At 42.4% G+C, this 20,309-nt stretch overlaps 1 protein-coding gene across 1 annotated transcript; it reads left to right on the forward strand.

Annotated features, from left to right (window-relative positions):
- The first annotated feature begins 3,316 nt into the window (after window positions 1–3,316).
- On the forward strand, window positions 3,317–20,099 carry LOC142855970 (killer cell lectin-like receptor subfamily B member 1A). Its single transcript, XM_075982651.1, is given in 7 exon segments — window positions 3,317–3,470; window positions 10,699–10,797; window positions 11,906–11,980; window positions 12,854–13,008; window positions 13,348–13,463; window positions 18,864–18,981; window positions 18,983–20,099. Coding segments are annotated over 7 exon segments (672 nt in total). The 5' UTR covers window positions 3,317–3,388; the 3' UTR covers window positions 19,010–20,099.
- Window positions 20,100–20,309: the final 210 nt, after the last annotated feature.

Consider the following 20,309-nt stretch of genomic DNA (forward strand, 5'->3'; position numbering starts at 1 on the left):
ACACCTTAATAACTTGTATTTGTGTTTTACTGAAATTTGTTTGGTGGGAGGTTGTACTTTTAAACTGACAAAACCTCTCAGCTGTCAGACTGCATCAAAAATCCTTGAGAAGGATAAAATTTTACTTGGGAAGTTATTGATTAAAAACGACAGAGAACTTACTTGGTTGGCAACTAGAGTTACTCTATGGTCGCTGAAGGTCATATTTGATTTTGCTGTTTAGTGCAAGGCCTGCCAGTCTCCAGAAGATCCCGTGAGCTAAGAAATCTATAGGAAAACAAGCCTACCTTGACCTGAGCAGCTAGGCTGTCAATTCCAGTGATTCTGTCCACATCTGGAGACCTTCAGTTCAGGTGAAAGGCAGTTTTTCCCAGTGGTCCACACTTGGCAGTTGAAACAAAGTGTGGATGGACATTGTTGTGTGCCCATTTGCCTTCTGTCTTCTTTGGAGGAAGTAGAGGGCTGCTGCTAGGAGCCAACCTGTCTCTTTTGGGTATTAAAAGTCTTTTAATAATTAAATATTTAAACGCCATATTCCCCAGATCTCTGCACAGTTGAGAGCTGTTTATTAGGTACGATTATAGTATAGAATCTGCCTGGAGAGCTGGGTCCAAGTTTGACTGTACTGGTTCTCAAATTAACAGGTAAAGGAGGGTTAGATTAAATATAAAGTATTTTTGCAAGAGACTTAAAAGTACATACCAGTTTAAAACATGAGATTTATTGTTTTTGTAGTCTGAAATGAGATACAATGAACAAATAATTACAACATTTAACAGTAAACATAGGTGTATTTAAGTTACAGGTATGAACACACACACATACACACACACAGAGTGATCAGGAATTGGGTGGAGTGAATGCTCTTGGTGGGCCCTACCAAAGGCATGCCACTATGCAAAACACACATGCAACAGAGTCAGCAAGAGGAATTTAGAGAAAAAATATAAGTAAATTGGGACCAGGCAGGGAATACCTCAGTAAAAATGGTGGAACTTGATCATCTGACCTGGCTCTCAGTTAAGATGACAGGGAAGTCACCTGACCTCAGTTAAGATGGTGGAAGGTCACCTGACCACAGTCAAAATGGCTGAGATCACATGTTGTATGGAAGAGAGACCTAGAGGCATGATCCATCCTGTTGCGGAGCTTCCATGCCACAAGCCATGGTAAGGAGCAAAAAAGCTGGAATTGAAAACAGCTGCCTCGTGAATCTAACCAATTTGTTGACAGCAGTAGCAGTGGCAGGGACAGTTTGAGGAAAAGTAGAGCCAATGGAACTGGCAGGACACGGGCAGAGTGAGGGTTTATACCATAGCTGAAAACATAAAAACCCACAAAAATGGCAATACCACAAGGCTTATATAGGGGGACGTCTCTCCTCTATAGGTGGGGTATGAAAGTGAGCATTGTGAGGCTTGTAGAAGAGCATTCTCTATCTACAGGTGGGATGTTAATGCCTGACTGGCTCCAGTCCTGGTGACTCAGAAGCCAGAGGCTAGAGGCCGCTCCCAGTGTTTTCTCAGGGCAGGGACCACTGATGAGTGGTCCAAAAGAAAAGAAACAAAAAAGAAAAGAAAAAAGGAGAAAGAAAAATCTGAGGGACCCTGGGCCCCAGTGGAATGCACTGAACAGTGTGTGCAGTGCTAGCACATGAGGAATGACCCCGGGTCGACCGGTCATGTTTTTAGCTACGGAAAGCAGCAAAGGGCTCAACTATAGTAGTGAAGGATGTGTTTGGGGGCTGGAAGGGGGAAACTCACCACTGAAGCTGCTGGCATGCATAGAGGTCCAAGCTCAGGCAGATGGAACACGTGATTGTTGTAGAAAAAATACCCGGTTCCAGATCCCAACCCTGCGAGAGGGACGGGAGAACCTACTGAGTCCAATGGTACAATGTAAGGGTTTAAGTAAAAATGCCGCAGGTCCCCAAGTGACAGCAGTGGGCAGCATGCCATGAGACCATGCCACAGGTCCCCAAGTGGCAGCAGGGAGCAGGCAGTGGGTAGCGAGACCACAGCAGGCCACAAAGGCAGCCAGGTCCCAGGTAAGAAGCCATGTGGCTGGTGAGAAACCGAGACAGATAGGCACGCCATGAAGAATGAAGTTGGATATTTATTTAGTGGATTATGGAAGGGAAGGGGAGAGGGGGAAGAGCAGAGAAAGATAGTGTGTGTGTGTGTGTGTGTGTGTGTGTGTGTGTGTGTGAGAGAGAGAGAGAGAGAGAGAGAGAGAGAGAGAGAGAGAGAGAAACAGAGAGGGGGGAAAGGGGAGAAGTAGGGAGAAGAGAGAGAGAGACAGAAGCTGCCTTTTAGAGAGAGGCAGAAAAGGAAGGGCTCAGACCAGAAGCAGAAGGAAGATCTTCCTGGAAAGGGAAGGGAGTGGGCAGGGCCTGTCCCTTAAAGGGACAAGACAGACCATTACAATAACTATGAACTTTCACATGTTAATATTTATTTTTACAACACAGTATAATATACTGTATATCTTAATTGCTGATAATTTGTGGAAAATGGCCACTTAAATTTGAATTGAGGAAGAATGCTACATTTCACTCACCCTGAGCTTCCCTTTAGATAACAGCTCAAAACAGATGGTTATAGGAATCAGAACAAGAAGTCTCCCTTGAGTTTTCTTAAGAAAAAGAGACCACATGCTAGACCTTCTTAACACAATAGCATGTGATGACAACAGATACAGAGACATTCAGTCAAAAATTAGATAGAGTTCAGGAACCCCACAGGAAATGACTGTAGGAGCCAGAGGGTAGAGGAGACCAGGAAGACATGGCCCACAGAATCAACTAACAGGACTGACAAAGGCTCACAAAGACTGAAGTGCAATCAGAGAGGCTGCATGGGTCTGCACTAGGCCCCGCGCATACAAGCTTAGGATTTTCGTTGGGCTCTGAACAGTGGGAGTTGGGGTCTCCAGACACCCCAACTCTTTTACCTGCTTGTTGGGATCCTTTCCTCCTGCTTGGTTGCCTCATCAAGGTTTGATATGGGGATTTATGTCTACTCATAATACTTGTTGTTATCCTGCATTCACTGATATCCCTAAGAGCTTGCTCTTTTCTGAAGGGAACTGAAGACAGGGAAAGGGGAGGCAGGCAGAGACTGAGAAGAAAGGACAAAGAAAAGACTTCATTCAGGATCTATTGTATGAGAGAAGAATAAAGAAAAATTTAAAAAGACAATAATGTGTAAGCTGTGTGGGCAGGACAGACACTTACATCAAAACTATGGAGAAACCCTCAGAGGCAAGTGTGAGTGGGTGTGGACACACACATCAGAGCATTCACGAGGCATGTCCCTTTGATCATTTCACTTACGGAAGTAGGAGTTTATTGCTGTTCACCAGTTCAGTGTCACATCTCCCATTCGCAATGGACACACCAAGGGTCTGCTACAAGGTAGAAGACCCCACTCCAGGGCCTCTGTGTGCATCGCCTCCATCTCGTCCCTCAGGTCAGTAGCTTTATTTCTCCTTCTGGCATTTGAATATCTTCGAGAGTTACGGTTTCCTCTTACAGTTTTGTTGTTGCTTTGAAGGTGAGCAGCTGTCTGTCCATGCTGAAGAGAGTAGATGCTCACAGCTTTAGAGATAAGAAGCTCATGCACTCCCTTCTAGTCAGTTAGTTAATGTGAGACATGGAAGCCCTTCTTTTCAACTTCAGTCATAAGACCCTGAAGAAGGGTGCTTTACATCTACAAGGAAAGGGATGCTTCTAGCAGAGAGACGCTGTGAAGCATCTTGCCTGGTCCAAACTTCTACATAACACAAACACAAAAACTCTGCTCCACAGCATCCTAGCACTAGGCACTGGTGGAATCAGCACCCTGTCTCCCGAGGATGTGAAATCTGAGGGAAGGAAATGGGAACTAATGTGGAAGACTGAAGTGAGACAAATATGAAGGATATAATGACTTGGGGTGGATGGAAAGAGACAGACAATGAAGCAGAAATTAAATCTAAAATGGCTATGGTATAGTTTGAGATTCTGTGATGTAACTGAGCTTCCTTATAGAATACCACAATGCATTAAATTTAATCTTTCTATATTGTGTCACGAATGTGAATCACAACTTTTTAAGCAGGCTTGTCAGAAACTATTGAAGTAACAGATTTTTTTAATCAGAAAAAAAATCTTTGAGTCACCAAATGAGCTTCATTATAATCTGTACAAAGGGTCTGGGAAAAGTGGGGGATTTTGGTAACTATATGAAAGAGTTGTCGAAGCCAGTTATTTTTGGTAGGCACAAGAAAGTCTTTGTTATACCTGTAAAAGTGGAAGGGACTTAAGCAGCTCAATGTTTGGGGTTTGGTTTCCCACTGAATCCAACCTACCAGTATGTGCATGGGTGAAGGCCATGTCCTGGAGCATAGGTGACCTCTTAGGGACTTGATGGGGGAGTGTCATATATCAATCTGTTGATTTCCTTGGTTAAGCAATAAAGAAACTGCTAGGCCCATTGGATAGGCCCACCCTTAGGTGGGTGGAGTAAACAGAACAGAACGCTGGGAGGAAGAGGAAGTGAGGTCAGACTCCACAGCTCTCCTCTCCGGAGCAGACGCCTTCAGAGAGACGCCATGCTACCTGCTCCAGGGAAGACGCACGCTATGAAGCTCCAACCCAGGATGGACTTAGGCTAGAATCTTCCCGGTAAGCGCACCTAGGGGCGCTACACAGATGATTAGAAATGGGCCAGAGCAGTGTTTAAAAGAATACAGTGTCCGTGTAATTATTTGGGGCATAAGCTAGCCGAGCCAGGCGGCTGGGGATTTGGGGACCCAGCCCCGCCGCTCCATATTACTACAAATGACGCCCAGACGTGTGGCTAACTGAGTCCACAAAAAACCTGAGAAGGCTTAAAAATAAGGGAGAGAGCATTTAACACAGATTTTTGCTGTTTGTTGGTGGCGTGCTGTAGAGAGATTTCCTGATTCGGCAACAGCAGCAGAAAAAACGCTGTGTCATTTCAAAGCGTGGCTTCCTGGGGCTGTGCCGCCAGTGCAAACTCTGGCTTTATGTTTGTGTTCCCGCTTGGGATCGGAAGGAGAGTGCTCTGAGACCGTGCGATGACTCAGAGCTCCCCGCCTGCTCCTGGGAAGAAGGCAGAATCAGGCTTAGGCAGGCGGAAGAGCATGGCGGATTCCTGCCGCCATACAGAGACGTGTTTTCAGACTGCACAGTGCTCTGCGTGTCAGATTTGGATGTAACTTGGATGAAAAGAATTTCTGTGCTACACGCTCAGTCTCAGAATTAAAGTGCTGAGTGCCGCTCCTACCTGGTAGCCCCAAGAGGCTTCCTGACTCAGCTTTAGCTGCAAAACCCTGCGGCTCATTAAGAGGTCCTGCCACAAAACACTTAAACAGTGTTGATGAAAAGCTGAACACATGCTTTTCGGTTTTCAGCCGTAGCAGGAAAAAAGCTGTGCCGTTTAAAAATGCCAGCTTTCTGGGCTTTCCTGCCATGGCAAACTCTGACTGCTTGAGGCAGGAGGGCCGGCTACCAAGAGAGGACTTGAGTGTTGTCTGTTGTAGCTCTCTGGCTGGCAGGGACCTTGAAATGCCAGTTGTGGCTATAAACATGGCTGCAGCCTGTACATCAGCCATGAGGCTGGAAAGCTAAGGAATGGGCTGGATCCAGCCGGCAAAGCCACGCCTTTAGTCCTACTGATATTGCTTGGTAAAGTAAAGGCTCTTGTGGTCAGAAAAAGAGAGATATACAGTAAAGAGAGATTCAAAGACAGAGAAAATTTCTGAATGGTTTAAAATGTGTTAAAAATATATGCAAGCTGAAAGTTGAAGTTCTTAAAGCAAAAAACAAAAAAAGGAAGAGAGTTGTTGTGTGTACACACCTTTAATCCCAACACTTGGGAGGCAGAGGGAGATAGACCTCTGTGACTTCAAGGTGTGGTAGCACACGCCTTTAATCCCAGTGCCTAAAAGGCAGAGACAAACAGATCTCTATGAGTTCAAGGTGTAGTAGTGTACGCCTTTAATCCCAATGCCTGGGAGGCAGAGACAGGCGGATCTCCGAGAGTTCAAAGACAGCCTGGTCTACAGATATACGCTCAAAAAGCAAAAAGTTAACATAGGAATGTCACAGCTTAGATTCTTAAGTGCCTAGTGATTTAAAGGCGCAAATCAAAAGTGCTCCTGGATAGTAAAAAATTGTAGATTCACAATAGGACAGATTCAGACCACTAAATGAGTCACACTGTTGGATGAATGTACGTTGGCTTGGGAGAGAGAAGAAAAAGAATATAGAGAATAAAGTTAATGGTTTAAAAAGAAAAAAGTAAAAGTAAAGTCTTTAAAGAGACAGAGTACAGATAGTTATAGATATAAATAAAAATAAGCCGCGTAAAGATGGAAAATTCACAGAGAGTCTGGATTATGTGCATTGTGTTTTCTTTAAAATATTTGACTGTGAAGGAGCTAAGTACAGAGAGACATTTCATTATATGGGCTGCCAAGTGGAACCAGAACGGATATCATGAGGGTATGATTTCAGAATTTGGGTCTAAGGATATGATGCTTTGGAGAGAGTCTTCTTTTGTTTTCACAGAGGATGAGACCCTGTTCATTTCTTCTATTCCGATTTGGTATGATGGACCACGTCCTCCTGAAGGGTTGCTGTGAACATCTTCAGAAAATTGCCTTGCTCAACTGCCAACTGAGATAAACCTGGCACACAGGTTACACCCTAAAATCATTAACAACGCCCCCATTCAGCAGGAAGCAGTTTGGAGAGAAAAAACTGCGCCCATGTTCCCAAATATAGTTTATAAATGTTCTTTTACATTTAAAGGGGGATATGATATAGACATGAATAATTTGCATTAGTATAGATTTTGCTTTATTGATAGAGATTTACGGTCAATTTTGTTATATGTATAAATGTTTCTGATGTAACTTTTACTTGATAACTGTTTTGTTATATGTAATTTTGCTAGGTTGAAGTTAAAGCCTTTCTTTTTTGTTTAAACAGAAAAAGGGGAAGTGATGGGGGAGTGTCATATATCAATCTGTTGATTTCCTTGGTTAAGCAATAAAGAAACTGCTAGGCCCATTGGATAGGCCCACCCTTAGGTGGGTGGAGTAAACAGAACAGAATGCCGGGAGGAAGAGGAAGTGAGGTCAGACTCCACAGCTCTCCTCTCCGGAGCAGACGCCTTCAGAGAGACGCCATGCTACCTGCTCCAGGGAAGACGCACGCTATGAAGCTCCAACCCAGGATGGACTTAGGCTAGAATCTTCCCAGTAAGCGCACCTAGGGGCGCTACACAGATGATTAGAAATGGGCCAGAGCAGTGTTTAAAAGAATACAGTGTCCGTGTAATTATTTGGGGCATAAGCTAGCCGAGCCAGGCGGCTGGGGATTTGGGGACCCAGCCCCGCCGCTCCATATTACTACAGGGACTGTATCCTGGAAGAAAACTGACTCACTCCTAGCAGCCATCAGCTGTGAGTAGCTTCACAAATGGTGTAAGCTCATCTGGGCAACTGCGCTGTTATGTCCAGAAGATGGCGTTTCCTTGTAGTTATCCAGCTTCTGGTTCTACACTCCTTCTGCCCCTCTTCTGTGATACTGCCTGAGCCTTGGTTGGGGATGAGATGGGATACACATGTCCCATTTAGGGTAGAGAACTTCGTAGTCTCTTATTCTTTATGTGTTGACCACTTGTGGGTGGTGCACACATAGAATCCTGTTGTGCTACCTCTTCTTTGGTCCACAAGGGTGGAAGGAGCAGAAGTGAAGAACAGGGTTTAGATGACTGTCAGTAAAACAGAGATAGACCTGCAGATGATGACTTGGATGAATTGGCATAGCTTCATTTCAGAGTATAGGAAATGTATAGGATTGGGGAGCTTGGGGACAAACCCTAATTTGTATTAAGCAGTATGCTCCCATCATAAAGCTTCATATGTGGCAGCAGAGTCCTATAGCAATGTTCCTAGTGTAAGTCTTAGCTACCTCAAGTGCAACAGGAGAAAGGCTTCTAACAGGAAACTGTGCCAGGGGTCATGCTGAAGATAAATCAAGATTCCAGGCTTGGAGACAGCTTTCTTAGATGGACAGTCCTCCCAGCCAAGAAACATCCTCCTGATTGCAGAAGGTAGAAAACAGGAAATCTCACTGGAGAAAGAGGAAGTCCTCCATGTTCCCAAGTTTAGAGAAAGCTGCCAGGCTATGGTAGACTCCAGCATCTGGCTGCAGGGCCACCCAACAGATTCCTATCACTCGGGATGTGGAGGTAGCAGAATGAGGAGCTCAAGGTCATCTTCCGCCACACAGATAGTTAGAGGTAAGCCTAGACTAATGGACAACTCTCTCTCAGAAACAGAACAGACCACAGCAAAAGCAATTATCAATGTACTATATTTAAGGGAAGTGCACTGTGAAGGCTACATGCACAAAGTGTTGTTTTTAGTTTGCATGTGTGTGCATGTGCTTGTGTGTGTAGTGTGGTATTAGCCTCACTTCCAGATCATCTATCCATTAGGGGGCTTTAGAAATCAGCCAATAGGAGGGGCTACCTCAATTGAAATACTGAAAATATGGTGTGGACTCATGAGACGCCCCTCCTTGGATGCCATAACTTTAATCCAAGTTGGAGAAGAACATTGTAGACCTCAGTGAAGCAGACCCTATGTTCAGGAATAGAATCACATGCCATAGCATCAAAAGTCACCATTACCACAAAAGTGACCATCAAAAATGTCTCTTTAGAAAAGAATGTGCTCCTTAGAGACACGCTGACTGCATTCCTGCAACAGAACATGACTTTTGATTTACAGTGCCCAGTGGTTTTCAACAGATCTTTACTTCTACCAAGACTGAGTCACCCAATGAGCAAATGCAGAGTCATGCATGAGCATTCATTTTCAGTCCTATTTTATCAGAGCAAACAACTGTTGATAACACAGAATTCAGCTCATAGAATTCTGCTTTATTTATTTATTTATTTTTAATTGATTTTATCGAATTGTACTTTTTTCTCTCTCCTCTTTGCCCTTCCTCTCCCCTCCCCTTCAACTCTCTCCCATGGTCCCCATGCTCCCAATTTACTCAGGAGATCTTTTCTTTTTCTACTTCCTATTTAGATTAGATCCATGTATGTTTCTCTTAGGGTCCTCATTGTTGTCTACGTTCTGTGGGATTGTGATATGTAGGCTGATTTTCTTTGCTTTATGTTTAAAAGCACTTATGACCGAGTACATATGATAATTGTTATTCTGGGTCTGGGTTACCTCACTCAATATGATGTGTTCTAACTCCATCCATTTGCCTGCAAATTTCAAAATGTCATTATTTTTTTGCTGTGTAGTACTCCATTGTGTAAATGTACTACATTTTCCTTATCCATTCTTTGGTCAAGGGGCATTTAGGTTGTTTCCAGGTTCTGACTGTGACAAACAATGCTGCTAAGAACATTGTTGAGCACGTGTCCTTGTGGCACAATTGAGCATTCTTTGAATATATACCCAAAAGTGATATTGCTGGGTCTTGAGGATGGTTGTTTCCTAATTTTCTGAGAAATCACCACACTGACATCCAAAGAGGCTGTACCAGTTTGCGCTCCTACCAGCAATGCAGAAGTGTTCCCTTTACCCTACAACCTCTCCAGCATAAGTTGTCATCAGTGTTTTTGATCTTGGCCCTACTCAAATGCTCTGTAGCCGGACCTCCTGCCTGAAAGAGTCAGCTTTGCATTGGCAGCACCGCCATTTAAACAGCATGGTGTTTTTTTTCTTTTGCTACCAATAAATCTTAAAGGATCATTTGCATGCTGTCAGTAAACAGCAAGAAGCTATGTTTAAACTTTGTAATTTTGTGTCTAGAATTATTTTTCAACCTATCTCAGGTTTTAAGTGGATTTAGCTGGCCACATGGGGGCCAATTTGTTCTAATAGGCTGCTTGTTGGTTCCCAGCAGTTTAGCCCCAGAATAATCACACAGAAACTGTATTAATTAAATCACTGTTTGACCCATTAGCTCTAGCTTCTTACTGTCTGTTACATCTTAATTTAACCCATTTCTATTAATCTGTATATCACTATGAGGTTGTGGCCTACCAGCAAAGTTTCAGCAGGTCTCTCCAGTGCTGGCTCCATAGTATCTCCCTGATTCCACCTTCCTCTTCCCATGCTATAGGACAATCCATTTCTTTATTCATTAACCAATAAAATAATACATAGAGAGAAGGACCTCCCAAACCACCATTTGTACTTCTGATTGTTTTTATGACAATACCAGACTGTTTTCGGTACTATAGCTCTGTAGTAGAGTTCAAAGTCAGGGATTGTGATGCCTCCTGATGTTCTTTTATGTATGGGATTGTTTTCACTATTCTGGGTTTTTTGCTTTTAAATAAGAAGTTGAATAGTATTCTTTTAAGGTCTATGAAGAATTTCGATGGATTGAATCTGTAGATTGCTTTTAGTAGGATTACCATTTTTACTATGTTAACTTTAACTACCCAAGAGCATGAGAGATCTTTCCACTTTCTGGTGTCTTCTTCCCTTAACAAATTGAATTCTGCTTTAAGATGGCAGAGGAACACTCACATCTGCAGCCCACCCTCTACTTGAATCCAGTTGTCCACATTAATCCAAACCACCTTTAACTTTCATCCCAGATGTACTCAACTGACATAAGCAGTAACCAGATGTTTAACTTCACAGACACCTGCCGATGTCCACATTCCCACAGGTTGGCTCTGAAACTCAGTTGTGCTGGGCTCATCCTTCTTCTCTTGACCGTGATTGGACTGAGTGTTTTAGGTAAGTGAGGTGAGAGCTTTTGCTTCAGAATTGTTCCTCTAGGTATCAGCTCATCTTCACGTGGTTGGTCCCCTTGAGCTGGGGGGATGATCAATGACATGAGTAGTTACAAGACAGTGTCCCATGTGCAGTGCAGAAGCTTCCCATTTCTGTCCTTCTGAGTTTTTCTGAGAGCCGTTAGGGGCTATTACACATGAAGGGCTCTCTAGCAGACCCATGCATGGCAAACATGGCACTTACAGGTTTTACCCTTTGTTTAGAGAGAACTTTTTGTACTTTTTAAACTGCTAGATTACACTTGTAAACTAGTCCCCAAGACAAGTCCATTCCTTTATTTGGCCAAGGAATATTCTTGAGGCTGAGCACCAGAATCCAACTATCACAAAATCAAAATCCAGCCATCACAGTTAATTATTTGGCTACAATGTTTAACCTGTCCAATCATGATTTACAACTCATCCTAACACAGATTTCCCCTTTGCTTCTCAACAACCAATACTGCAAAAACACCTGCTGCTGTCTATGCCAGATCAGAAGGCAGCCCCTCCCCGCTCCCGACAGGTTAATAAATCTCTTTTGTGTTGAAAATTTGGTATCTGTGTGTGTTCTTAGCTGACTCCAAGAACCCAACAACACATGTCCACCCAGAACCTAAAAAACAAAAACAAAAACAAGTAATGATTGTAACATAAGCAACAATGTAGAAAACTAAAAGGCTCAAGTGTTTAATTTATTAAGTGGCTTCTGAACTCCAGTGGCAGAAAGCTGCCTCCCTTGGAGACAGTGTGATAATATTTGTTCTGAAGATGGGAATTCAGACATTAGTGTGGGAAGATAAGAGTTTCTGTAAGGCCATTTAGATGATACGCAGCTTAACAGTGGTCTAAAATCACATGTGATGTGTGGTCTGAAATCCCATGTTCTGTGTTTTTCTTCTTTGTTTACACATTCTGTCTGCAAACTGGTTCCTCAGTGACTGATATTTTATCCTCGGTCCATATGTTCAGCTTTGTTGAAATAACACAATTTCCTGAGGTGGAAAGAAAAACATCCATTCCACCATTCAGTTTAGTATTTAATCCTCTCTGTTTGTTTTCTCATTTACTAGTGCGAGTCTTAATACAAAAGCCATCAATAGAAAAATGCAGAGTGAATATTCCAAGGATCGTGGCTAGCTCAACAGGTAATCGTTGACCAAGGTTTCTGTCTCAAAGAAACACACATAGGTCTACATTAATCATAAACTAGTTGGCCTATTAACTCAGACATTTTTTTTTAATTCTTATGTCTTAACCCATAATTCTTGTCTGTGTTAGCCACGTGGCTTGGTACCTTTCATCAGCTAGGCATTCTCATCTATGTCTGGGTAACGACTACAGACTGAATATTTCCTCTTCCCAGAATTCTCCTGTTTTCCTTGCCCCCCCCCCCATTTCCTGCCTGGTTGCCCCACCTCTACTTACTGCTTAGCTAGTGGACAATCAGCATTTTATTAAACAAGTACAAGAAACAAATCTTTACAGGGTAAAACCATTGTCCCAAGGAAGGTAATTTTTGCAGCATCATTTTCCCAAGAATAATAGTTGACATTTGCTATTTATAAGGGCTTACATCAGCAGAGGCTTCAAGCTCTCACTGATGAAGATAGAACCATGGTCTTATGTTATATTAAACTGCAATATAGAAACTTATCGAGGTCTAATGACTGGTAGTTCATACTGCTGGGAACTTCTTTGAAACTATGTGACCTTGAAGCCTGAGATATTGACTACTTTGCCATGCTGCCTCAAATACTACCATACTAGACCAATAACTTTAAAAATATCCTAATAGAATATTTGTTTTAACAATTGTGTTAAAGTTAGCTTTGTCTAGTTGATTGAAAGAAACGAAAATGAATTCCTTGTTGATTATATTTCTTTGATGTGTCATAACAGTGACCTTGTCCCAGCACATGTTACTAAAAGTGTGTGTTAGCAAAGCAACTACTGTGTGTAACTGGCTGTGCTGCAGCAGGGACAGGGTGGAAATTTACCATGTCTGCTCCTCACTTCAGAGAGTCCAATTCAGCTAAAGTGCCCCAAAGACTGGCTGCCACACCGAAATAAATGCCTACAATTTTCTCAAGAGACCAGTGTTTGGAAGGAAGGTCTATCTGACTGCGCTAGAAAAGGAGCCACTTTGCTGCTCATTCAGGATGAAGAAGAACTGGTAAGTTGTTCTATAAAATAGATGTGTAATCATGTTCTGGTAGCTATATCAATGTCTCCTGATTTAACAGATCTCCCATGTAAGGGAAGTGGAGACTTTGCGTTATGGGAGCTCATAGTCTGAGAGACTAGAGGGACATGTGAGCCAATAACTACATATGTAAGGTGAGTGTCCTAGGATCATAAATGCTGGGCACAGATTCCTCAGGGAGGAAGAATGAACTGTGCTGAGGACTCAGGACGGACACAGGTGACACTTGACCTAGATGTTAGGAGGCTGTGGAATATGAGTCACAGCACACAGGCTCGGGTTAAGTCCTCTCCTCTGCTTTGATTGTAGAGATTTGTAAAGAACTCTGCAAAGGAAAAAGGCAATTCATTTTGGATTGGACTAAATTTCTCGTTGCCGGACAAGAACTGGAGATGGATAAATGGCTCCACTTTAAGTTCTGATGTGTGAGTATTGGAGGAGCTCACTCGAATGTTCATTTCAGGTTATCTCAGCACTCTAAAAATAATACTAAAGATTTCAAACAGAAACGTTTGAAAATATGACTCCAAAGGTGGCTGAAAATTTCCATGTATGAAAAGATACTAGCCTTTTACAAGGTCAATTGTGTGCATGCATATATGTGTGTATATGTATGTATGTATGTATGTGTGTGTATCTATGTATGTGTGCATGTATGTATACAATGTACTTCTAAAGCTAGGGACTAAACTAACTCCCTAGGAAAGAGAACACATTTTTACATGTCTACTTGGAGCCTGTAGGTACAAGGAACATTGTTCTTTTCACTCTTACATTTTTTATATTTTCCAAAGAATTTCTTAAGTGGTCCTTTCCATGCTGTGGTGAAATGAGCCATAGTATGCAGTGAAGCCAGTAGCTCAGGTCACAGCCAGCAAAGGAAGAGTGAGTGGGGAGGGGAAGGCAGTGTCAGCAAAGAGCTTTGTCAGCTAAGAGAAATGACTTCATTGTCACAGGCTGCAGTGTAGCTTAGCTGAGTTGTGAAAGCTACAATTATTTGAGGAGCTGTGATGCAAACAGACCTTAGTCAAGATAAACAAGAAAGGGAAATTATTTTGGTTCACAGTTCAGGGGGCCTCAAGTCCATCTTCATCTTGCTCCATTGCTGTGCAACGAGAGACCTGACATTTCAGAGCTAACCTATGTATTTTAGCATAACTCATGAATTTTTGTATAACAAGAACAGAATAGTCATTCCCTTCATAAGCAAAATATGTAGTATTCAGTCAAATTTATATACACTGCTTTCTATGAGGTTTTCAGAAGGGATATTGAGAGCCGTTTATTAATCTTGCTTGAAAAAACAAACAAATCTTACAAGAAAATGTACTTCTTGTTATTCAGAATACATGAGATTGAAATTTAAAATGCTGATTTAGATTGACTTATTTGTAATGAAAATTTATGAAATATACAAATTGATTAACATAAAAGTTGGCATAGAGTAGAGAAATGAATGTGAAATGTAGAAATTAATGGATTAATCTCGGCTGCTCTGTCCTTTACTCTGAGGACAAAATGTCTCTGATTAGACTAAAGGGACTGAGAAGCCTGGAGGCTGCTGTGCTCAGTAGGAAGTGTCAATCAAGGAAGCCCCGCCTTTGCTTTAACTCTCTGACCCTGGCTTCAGGTAAGGGAAAGGGAGAGAGTAACAGTTTCCCCCACAGGGTTATTTGGGGATTAATAAGGAATGTCAGAGAACTCTCCAGGAGTCCTGCAGGAGAAGGCCTGGGAGGCCTTAAAGGGATTGTGAAAGGAAGTCCTTGACTACACAGATCAGCCACAGGGAAATGATGCTGAGAACTGAAGACAGATCCTGAGGGTGGAAGAATCCAAGGAAATCGTGGCTGAATTGCAGGTTGACCACTAGGATTGATGTGGGAAGGTCAATTGTCAATCTGTTGTTTCATTGGTTATTCAATAAAGAAAACTACTTGGCCTGATAGGTCAGAAAATTAGATAGGTGGAGTAGACAGAACAGAATGCTGGGAAGAAGGGAAGTGAGCCAGATGCCATGCCTCTCTGCTCTGGGTCAGACGTTATGAAGCCAGACACGAAGAAGCTCAGGCCCAAGATGGACGTAGGTTAGAATCTTTCCCAGTAAGATTACTAAATATAGGTTAAAGCAAGATGTGAGAATTAGCCAAGAAGAGGCTGAAACTAATGGGCCAGGCAGTGTTTAAAAGAATACAATTTGTGTGTTGTTATTTTGGGAGTAAAGCTAGTCAGTGGCCAGGAGGGTAGCAGAAAGCGGCCCACAGCTCCTTCTACATAGGATGGCATCAGATTCACATCTCAAGCTCAAGGGCTCCACTAAGAACTAAACAAAGGAAGGACACCCGTGAGGAGCCCGGCCACTGTCAGATGCCACCTTCTTTTAAGACCTTTGAGTGTGCTTAGAACTCATCTCTGCCTCACAGTAAACCCTGATCCTGTATGTTAGTGCTTGAATTCACAGGACTATGGGAGCCATGCACTTTTGAAACCCATGTATTAATCAATACTTGCCAACCTAAGGAAGGAGTATGAAAGAAATCGTGACTATGAGTCACATGAGCTGAGCCTCTTTTCTTCCCTTCATCCAGTTCTATGATCTAGACCTTGTGAGTTCACTCTTCTAAGACTGAAGACTAAACTAATTCCTTAGGAAAGAGAACGCATTTTTACATGCCTGCTTGGAGCCTGAAGGCCCAAGGAACTTTGCTTTTTTCACTCTTACATTTTTTTTTATTTTCCAAAGAATTTCTTAAGTGGTCCTTTCCATGCTGTGGTGAAATGAGCTTTAGTGTGCAGTGAGGCCAGTAGCTCAGGTCACAGCCAGCAGAGGAACAATGAATGGGGAAGGGAAGGCAGTGTCAGCAGGGAGCTTTGTCAGCTGAGAGAAACGACCTCATTGTCACAGACTGAAGTGTAGCTTATCTGGAGTGGTGAAAGCTACAATTATTTGAGGAGCTGTGATGAAAACAGACCTTAGTCAAGATAAACAAGAATGGAAAATCATTTTGGTTCACAGTTCAGGGGCCTCAAGTCCTCTTCATCTTGCTACATTGCTGCTGGTCCTGTGGCAGTGCAGAAATGTTGTAAGTGCACAGCAAAGTTGCCCACCTAGAGGTGGGCAGGATGGAGAGGAGATAGCAAGCACCAGGGTGGGATGAGAAGCAGAGATTTGCCCTCAAAGGCTGCTTCCCACCATGACCTACATCTTTCTGGGAGGCCTCATTTTGTTTGGTGGGAACTCAGCAATGGGCTAATTCCTTGATGGAGTTAGTGCGCCCATGATCCAGTCACCTGCCACAGTTATCCTTCACTACCGGGAGTCAAAAGTATAACTGTGTGTGTGTGGCTCACAAAGAAGCATTTTGTTCTCGGTGTCTTGCTACTTTCTTATTATATGAGATTGTCATGGTAACTGTGCAATGAGAGACCTGACATTTCAGAACTAAACTATATATTTTAACAGAATTCATTATTTTTTGTATAACAAGAACAAAATATTCATGCAAAAGGATGTAAGATTCAGTCAAATTTCTCTACAGTACGTTTTTATGAGGTTTTCAGGAGTGATATTGAGAATCATTTTATTAATCTTGTTTGAATAAACTTAAGCAAATTTTACAAGAAAATGAACTTCTTATTCAGAACAGAAAAGATTGAAATGTAAAATGCTGATTTAGATTTACTTAAAATGTAATGAGCCTTTATTAAGTGGAGAAATTGTTGAACATAAAAAGTTGGCATAGAGTAGAGAAATGTGAAGTGTACAGATTAATCTCGGCTGCTCTGTCCTTTACTCTGAGGACAAAATGTCTCTGTGATTAGACTGAATATCAAAAGTATATTTATGTATGTTGTAGCTCACAAAGTAGCCATTAGCTCTTAGGTGTCTTGTCACTTTCTTATGGTTGAGATCACCATGGTAACTGTGCAATGAGAGACCTGACATTTCAGAGCTAACCTATGGATTTTAGCATAACTCACGAATTTTTGTATAACAAGAACAGAATATTCATTTCCTTCATTAGCAAAATATGTAGGATTCAGTCAAATATATATACACTGCTTTCTATGAGGTCTTCAGAAGGAATATGGAGAGCTGTTTATTAATCTTGCTTGAATAAACAAACAAATCTTACAAGAAAATGTACTTCTTGTTATTCAGAACACATGAGATTGAAATTGAAAATGCTGATTTAGATTGACTTAAAATGTAATGAAATTTATGAAATATACAAGTTGATTAACATAAAAGTTGGCATAGAGCAGAGAAATGTATGTGAAATGTAGGGATTAATGGATTAATCTCGGCCGCTCTGTCCTCTACTCTGAGGACAAAATGTCTCTGATTAGACTAAAGGGACTGAGAAGCCTGGAGGCTGCTGTGCTCAGTAGGAAGTGTCAATCAAGGAAGCCCCGCCTTTGTTTTAACTCTCTGACCCTGGCTTCAGGTAAGGGAAAGGGAGAGAGTAACAGTTTCCCCACAGGGTTATTTGTGGATTAATAAGGAATGTCAGAGAACTCTCCAGGAGTCCAGCAGGAGAAGGCCTGGGAGACCATAAAGGCATTGTGAAAGGAAGTCCTTGACTACACAGATCAGCCACAGGGAAATGATGCTGAGAACTGAAGACAGATCCTGAGGGTGGAAGAATCCAAGGAAATCGTGGCTGGATTGCAGGCTGACCACTAGGATGGCATCAGATTCACATCTCAAGCTCAAGGGCTCCACTAAGAACTAAACAAAGGAAGGACACCCATGAGGAGCCCGGCCACTGTCAGATGCCACCTTCTTTTAAGACCTTTGAGTGTGCTTAGAACTCATCTCTGCCTCACAGTAAACCCTGATCCTGTATGTTAGTGCTTGAATTCACAGGAGCCATGCATTTTTGAAACCCATGTATTAATCAATACTTGCCAACCTAAGGGAGGAGTATGAAAGAAATCGTGACTATGAGTCACATGAGCTGAGCTTCTTTTCTTTTCTTCATCCAGTTCTATGACCTAGACCTTGTGATTTCACTCTGTATACTGGATGCATTCATTGAGCACCTACTGTGTGTAACTGTTGTCACCCATTCACGTATACCGTCTCAAACCTTAGCTGGTTAACCTCATATGTGCGTATATATGTGTGCATGCATATTCTTATACATATATGTGTGTGTGTGTGTACATTATACATAACCTCATGCTTTTTGCTATTTATCTATTTGGATTGATTTATTCATTTTTGTTTATGTAAACAAGTGTTTGCTTGGCTTCCATGTGTGCGTGTGCACCACGAGTGCCTGTGTCCATGGAATCCAGAAGAGGGTACCAGATTTCTTGGTACTGGAGTTACAGATACTGTGAGCTGCCATGTGGATGCTGGGAACTGAACTCAAGTTCTTTGCAGGAGCAGCCAGGACTCTCAACCACTGAGCCAAATATCCAGCCCCAAACTCTATAAATTAAATAAAAATGACACTCAAAAAATATTTTTTTCACTTGATGTGTAAGTCGTGGAATGAGGAGATCACATGACGTGTTAGTAGTTGAACAAGGCGGTCACATGACGTGTTAGTAGTGGATTGAGGAGGTCTCCATCTCTTCAAACCACCTCTGCTTTATGCATCATTATGAACATTGTTGCTGGAAGGATTCTTTGCCAGTGAAGAAACAGCAGGTTTCAGAATCAGCCCTGCTATCAATGTTTATAACATTATGTTTGTGTTTACTACACTGAACAACTGTGCATTCTACTGTTTCCTTTAAATTCCACAGGAAAGCAATGACAAGACATTTATGAGAAAATTCTGAACACTAAGAGTGGCTGTTCTCTTCCTCCTCAGATTACAAATCACTGGTGACACTAAAAAAAACAGCTGTATGGCCATCTCAAAGGACAAAGTGGTTTCTGAGGACTGTGCTTCAGACAACAAGTGGATCTGCCAGGAGGAACCAAAACGTCTCTGAAATCAGGTGTAATGATTCCTGATGGTGAATCCACCTCAATTACTTTACCACCCACACCGGATCTTTGCACTCACTCTGTCTAGGCCATTGGCCCAAACAGTGCACAGTTGGTGACACAAAGCATGGATTCTAAAACCACTGTGACTCCTACAGATGCCGTGTTCTGTTTCTTTGTTCTGAAGAGAGGATAGAGACACTGATGTGCCGTTTCAGAGAAGTGCTCTGTGGACAGGAGCCCAGACAGCTGAGGAGCACTGGGTTCTTACCCTGGAGTCTGTGACCCACACTCTCTGTGTCTGAGGTCATCCTCAAACAGCACAGAAGACCATTTGCAAAATCATTATTAAAATGCTTTTAATACAGGGACTTGATGGCTTATGCCTGAGTGAACAGCACTGGGAAGGCTGAGCCAGGAGGTTCACAAATTCAAGGCCAGCCAGGGTGTGGTGGATTAAATGATGAATGTCGTCCTCCTAGCGTTTGGCATTTTATCGCTTGGTCTCCAGTTGGTGGCACTGTTGGGGGAGGTGTAGGCAGCAGCCTTGCTGGAGGAAGTATCCCTGAAGGTGGCCTTTGAGACTGAAAGTCTCACGTGTAACTTGGTCTGCCTTGATGTAGGTGGGTCTTCTTTCTATGTGTTGCTTTCATTGGTTAATTAATAAAGAAACTGCTTGGCCATATAGGTCAGACATAGGTAGGTGGAGTAGACAGAACAGAATGCTGGGAAGAAGGGAAGTGACTCAGACGCCATGACTCTCCTCTCTGAGATGGTAGCTGTTAGACTCATGCTGGTAAGCCACAGTCAAGTGAAAATATGGATATTAGAAATGGGTTAGATCAATATGTGATAGTTAGCCAATAAGGGACTGGAGATAATGGGCCAGGCAGTGTTTAAATGAATACAATTTGTGTGTTGTTAATATGGGTATAAGGCTAGCTGTGAAGGATCTGGGCAGGATGAAAAGCAGGCCTGCCCGCAGCTCCTTCTATACTGCCTCAGCTTTTGATTCAGGATATGAGCTCTCAGCTTCCTATTCCAGGCACCAGGCTTTCTGCCAGCTTCCTACCCTTACGTAGTTCTGGAAACAACAATAAACTCTTTCTACTGTAGGTCTCCTTGGTCATGGTAATTTATCATAACAGCAGAAACGTAACTAATACCCTGGGAAGACAGTGAGTTAGTCAGAACCTACTAGGCAAACCCTGCTCTTGGAATTAGAGTGAACATATTTGCCTGTGAATCCAGCAAGCACAGGGAACAATTAATCACCCTGGGACCTACTTCATTTTAGTTATGCACATACCTCTCTTCTGGTAACACA

Source organism: Microtus pennsylvanicus, chromosome 8 (genome assembly GCF_037038515.1).
Source record: "Microtus pennsylvanicus isolate mMicPen1 chromosome 8, mMicPen1.hap1, whole genome shotgun sequence".
Lineage (NCBI taxonomy): Eukaryota > Metazoa > Chordata > Mammalia > Rodentia > Cricetidae > Microtus > Microtus pennsylvanicus.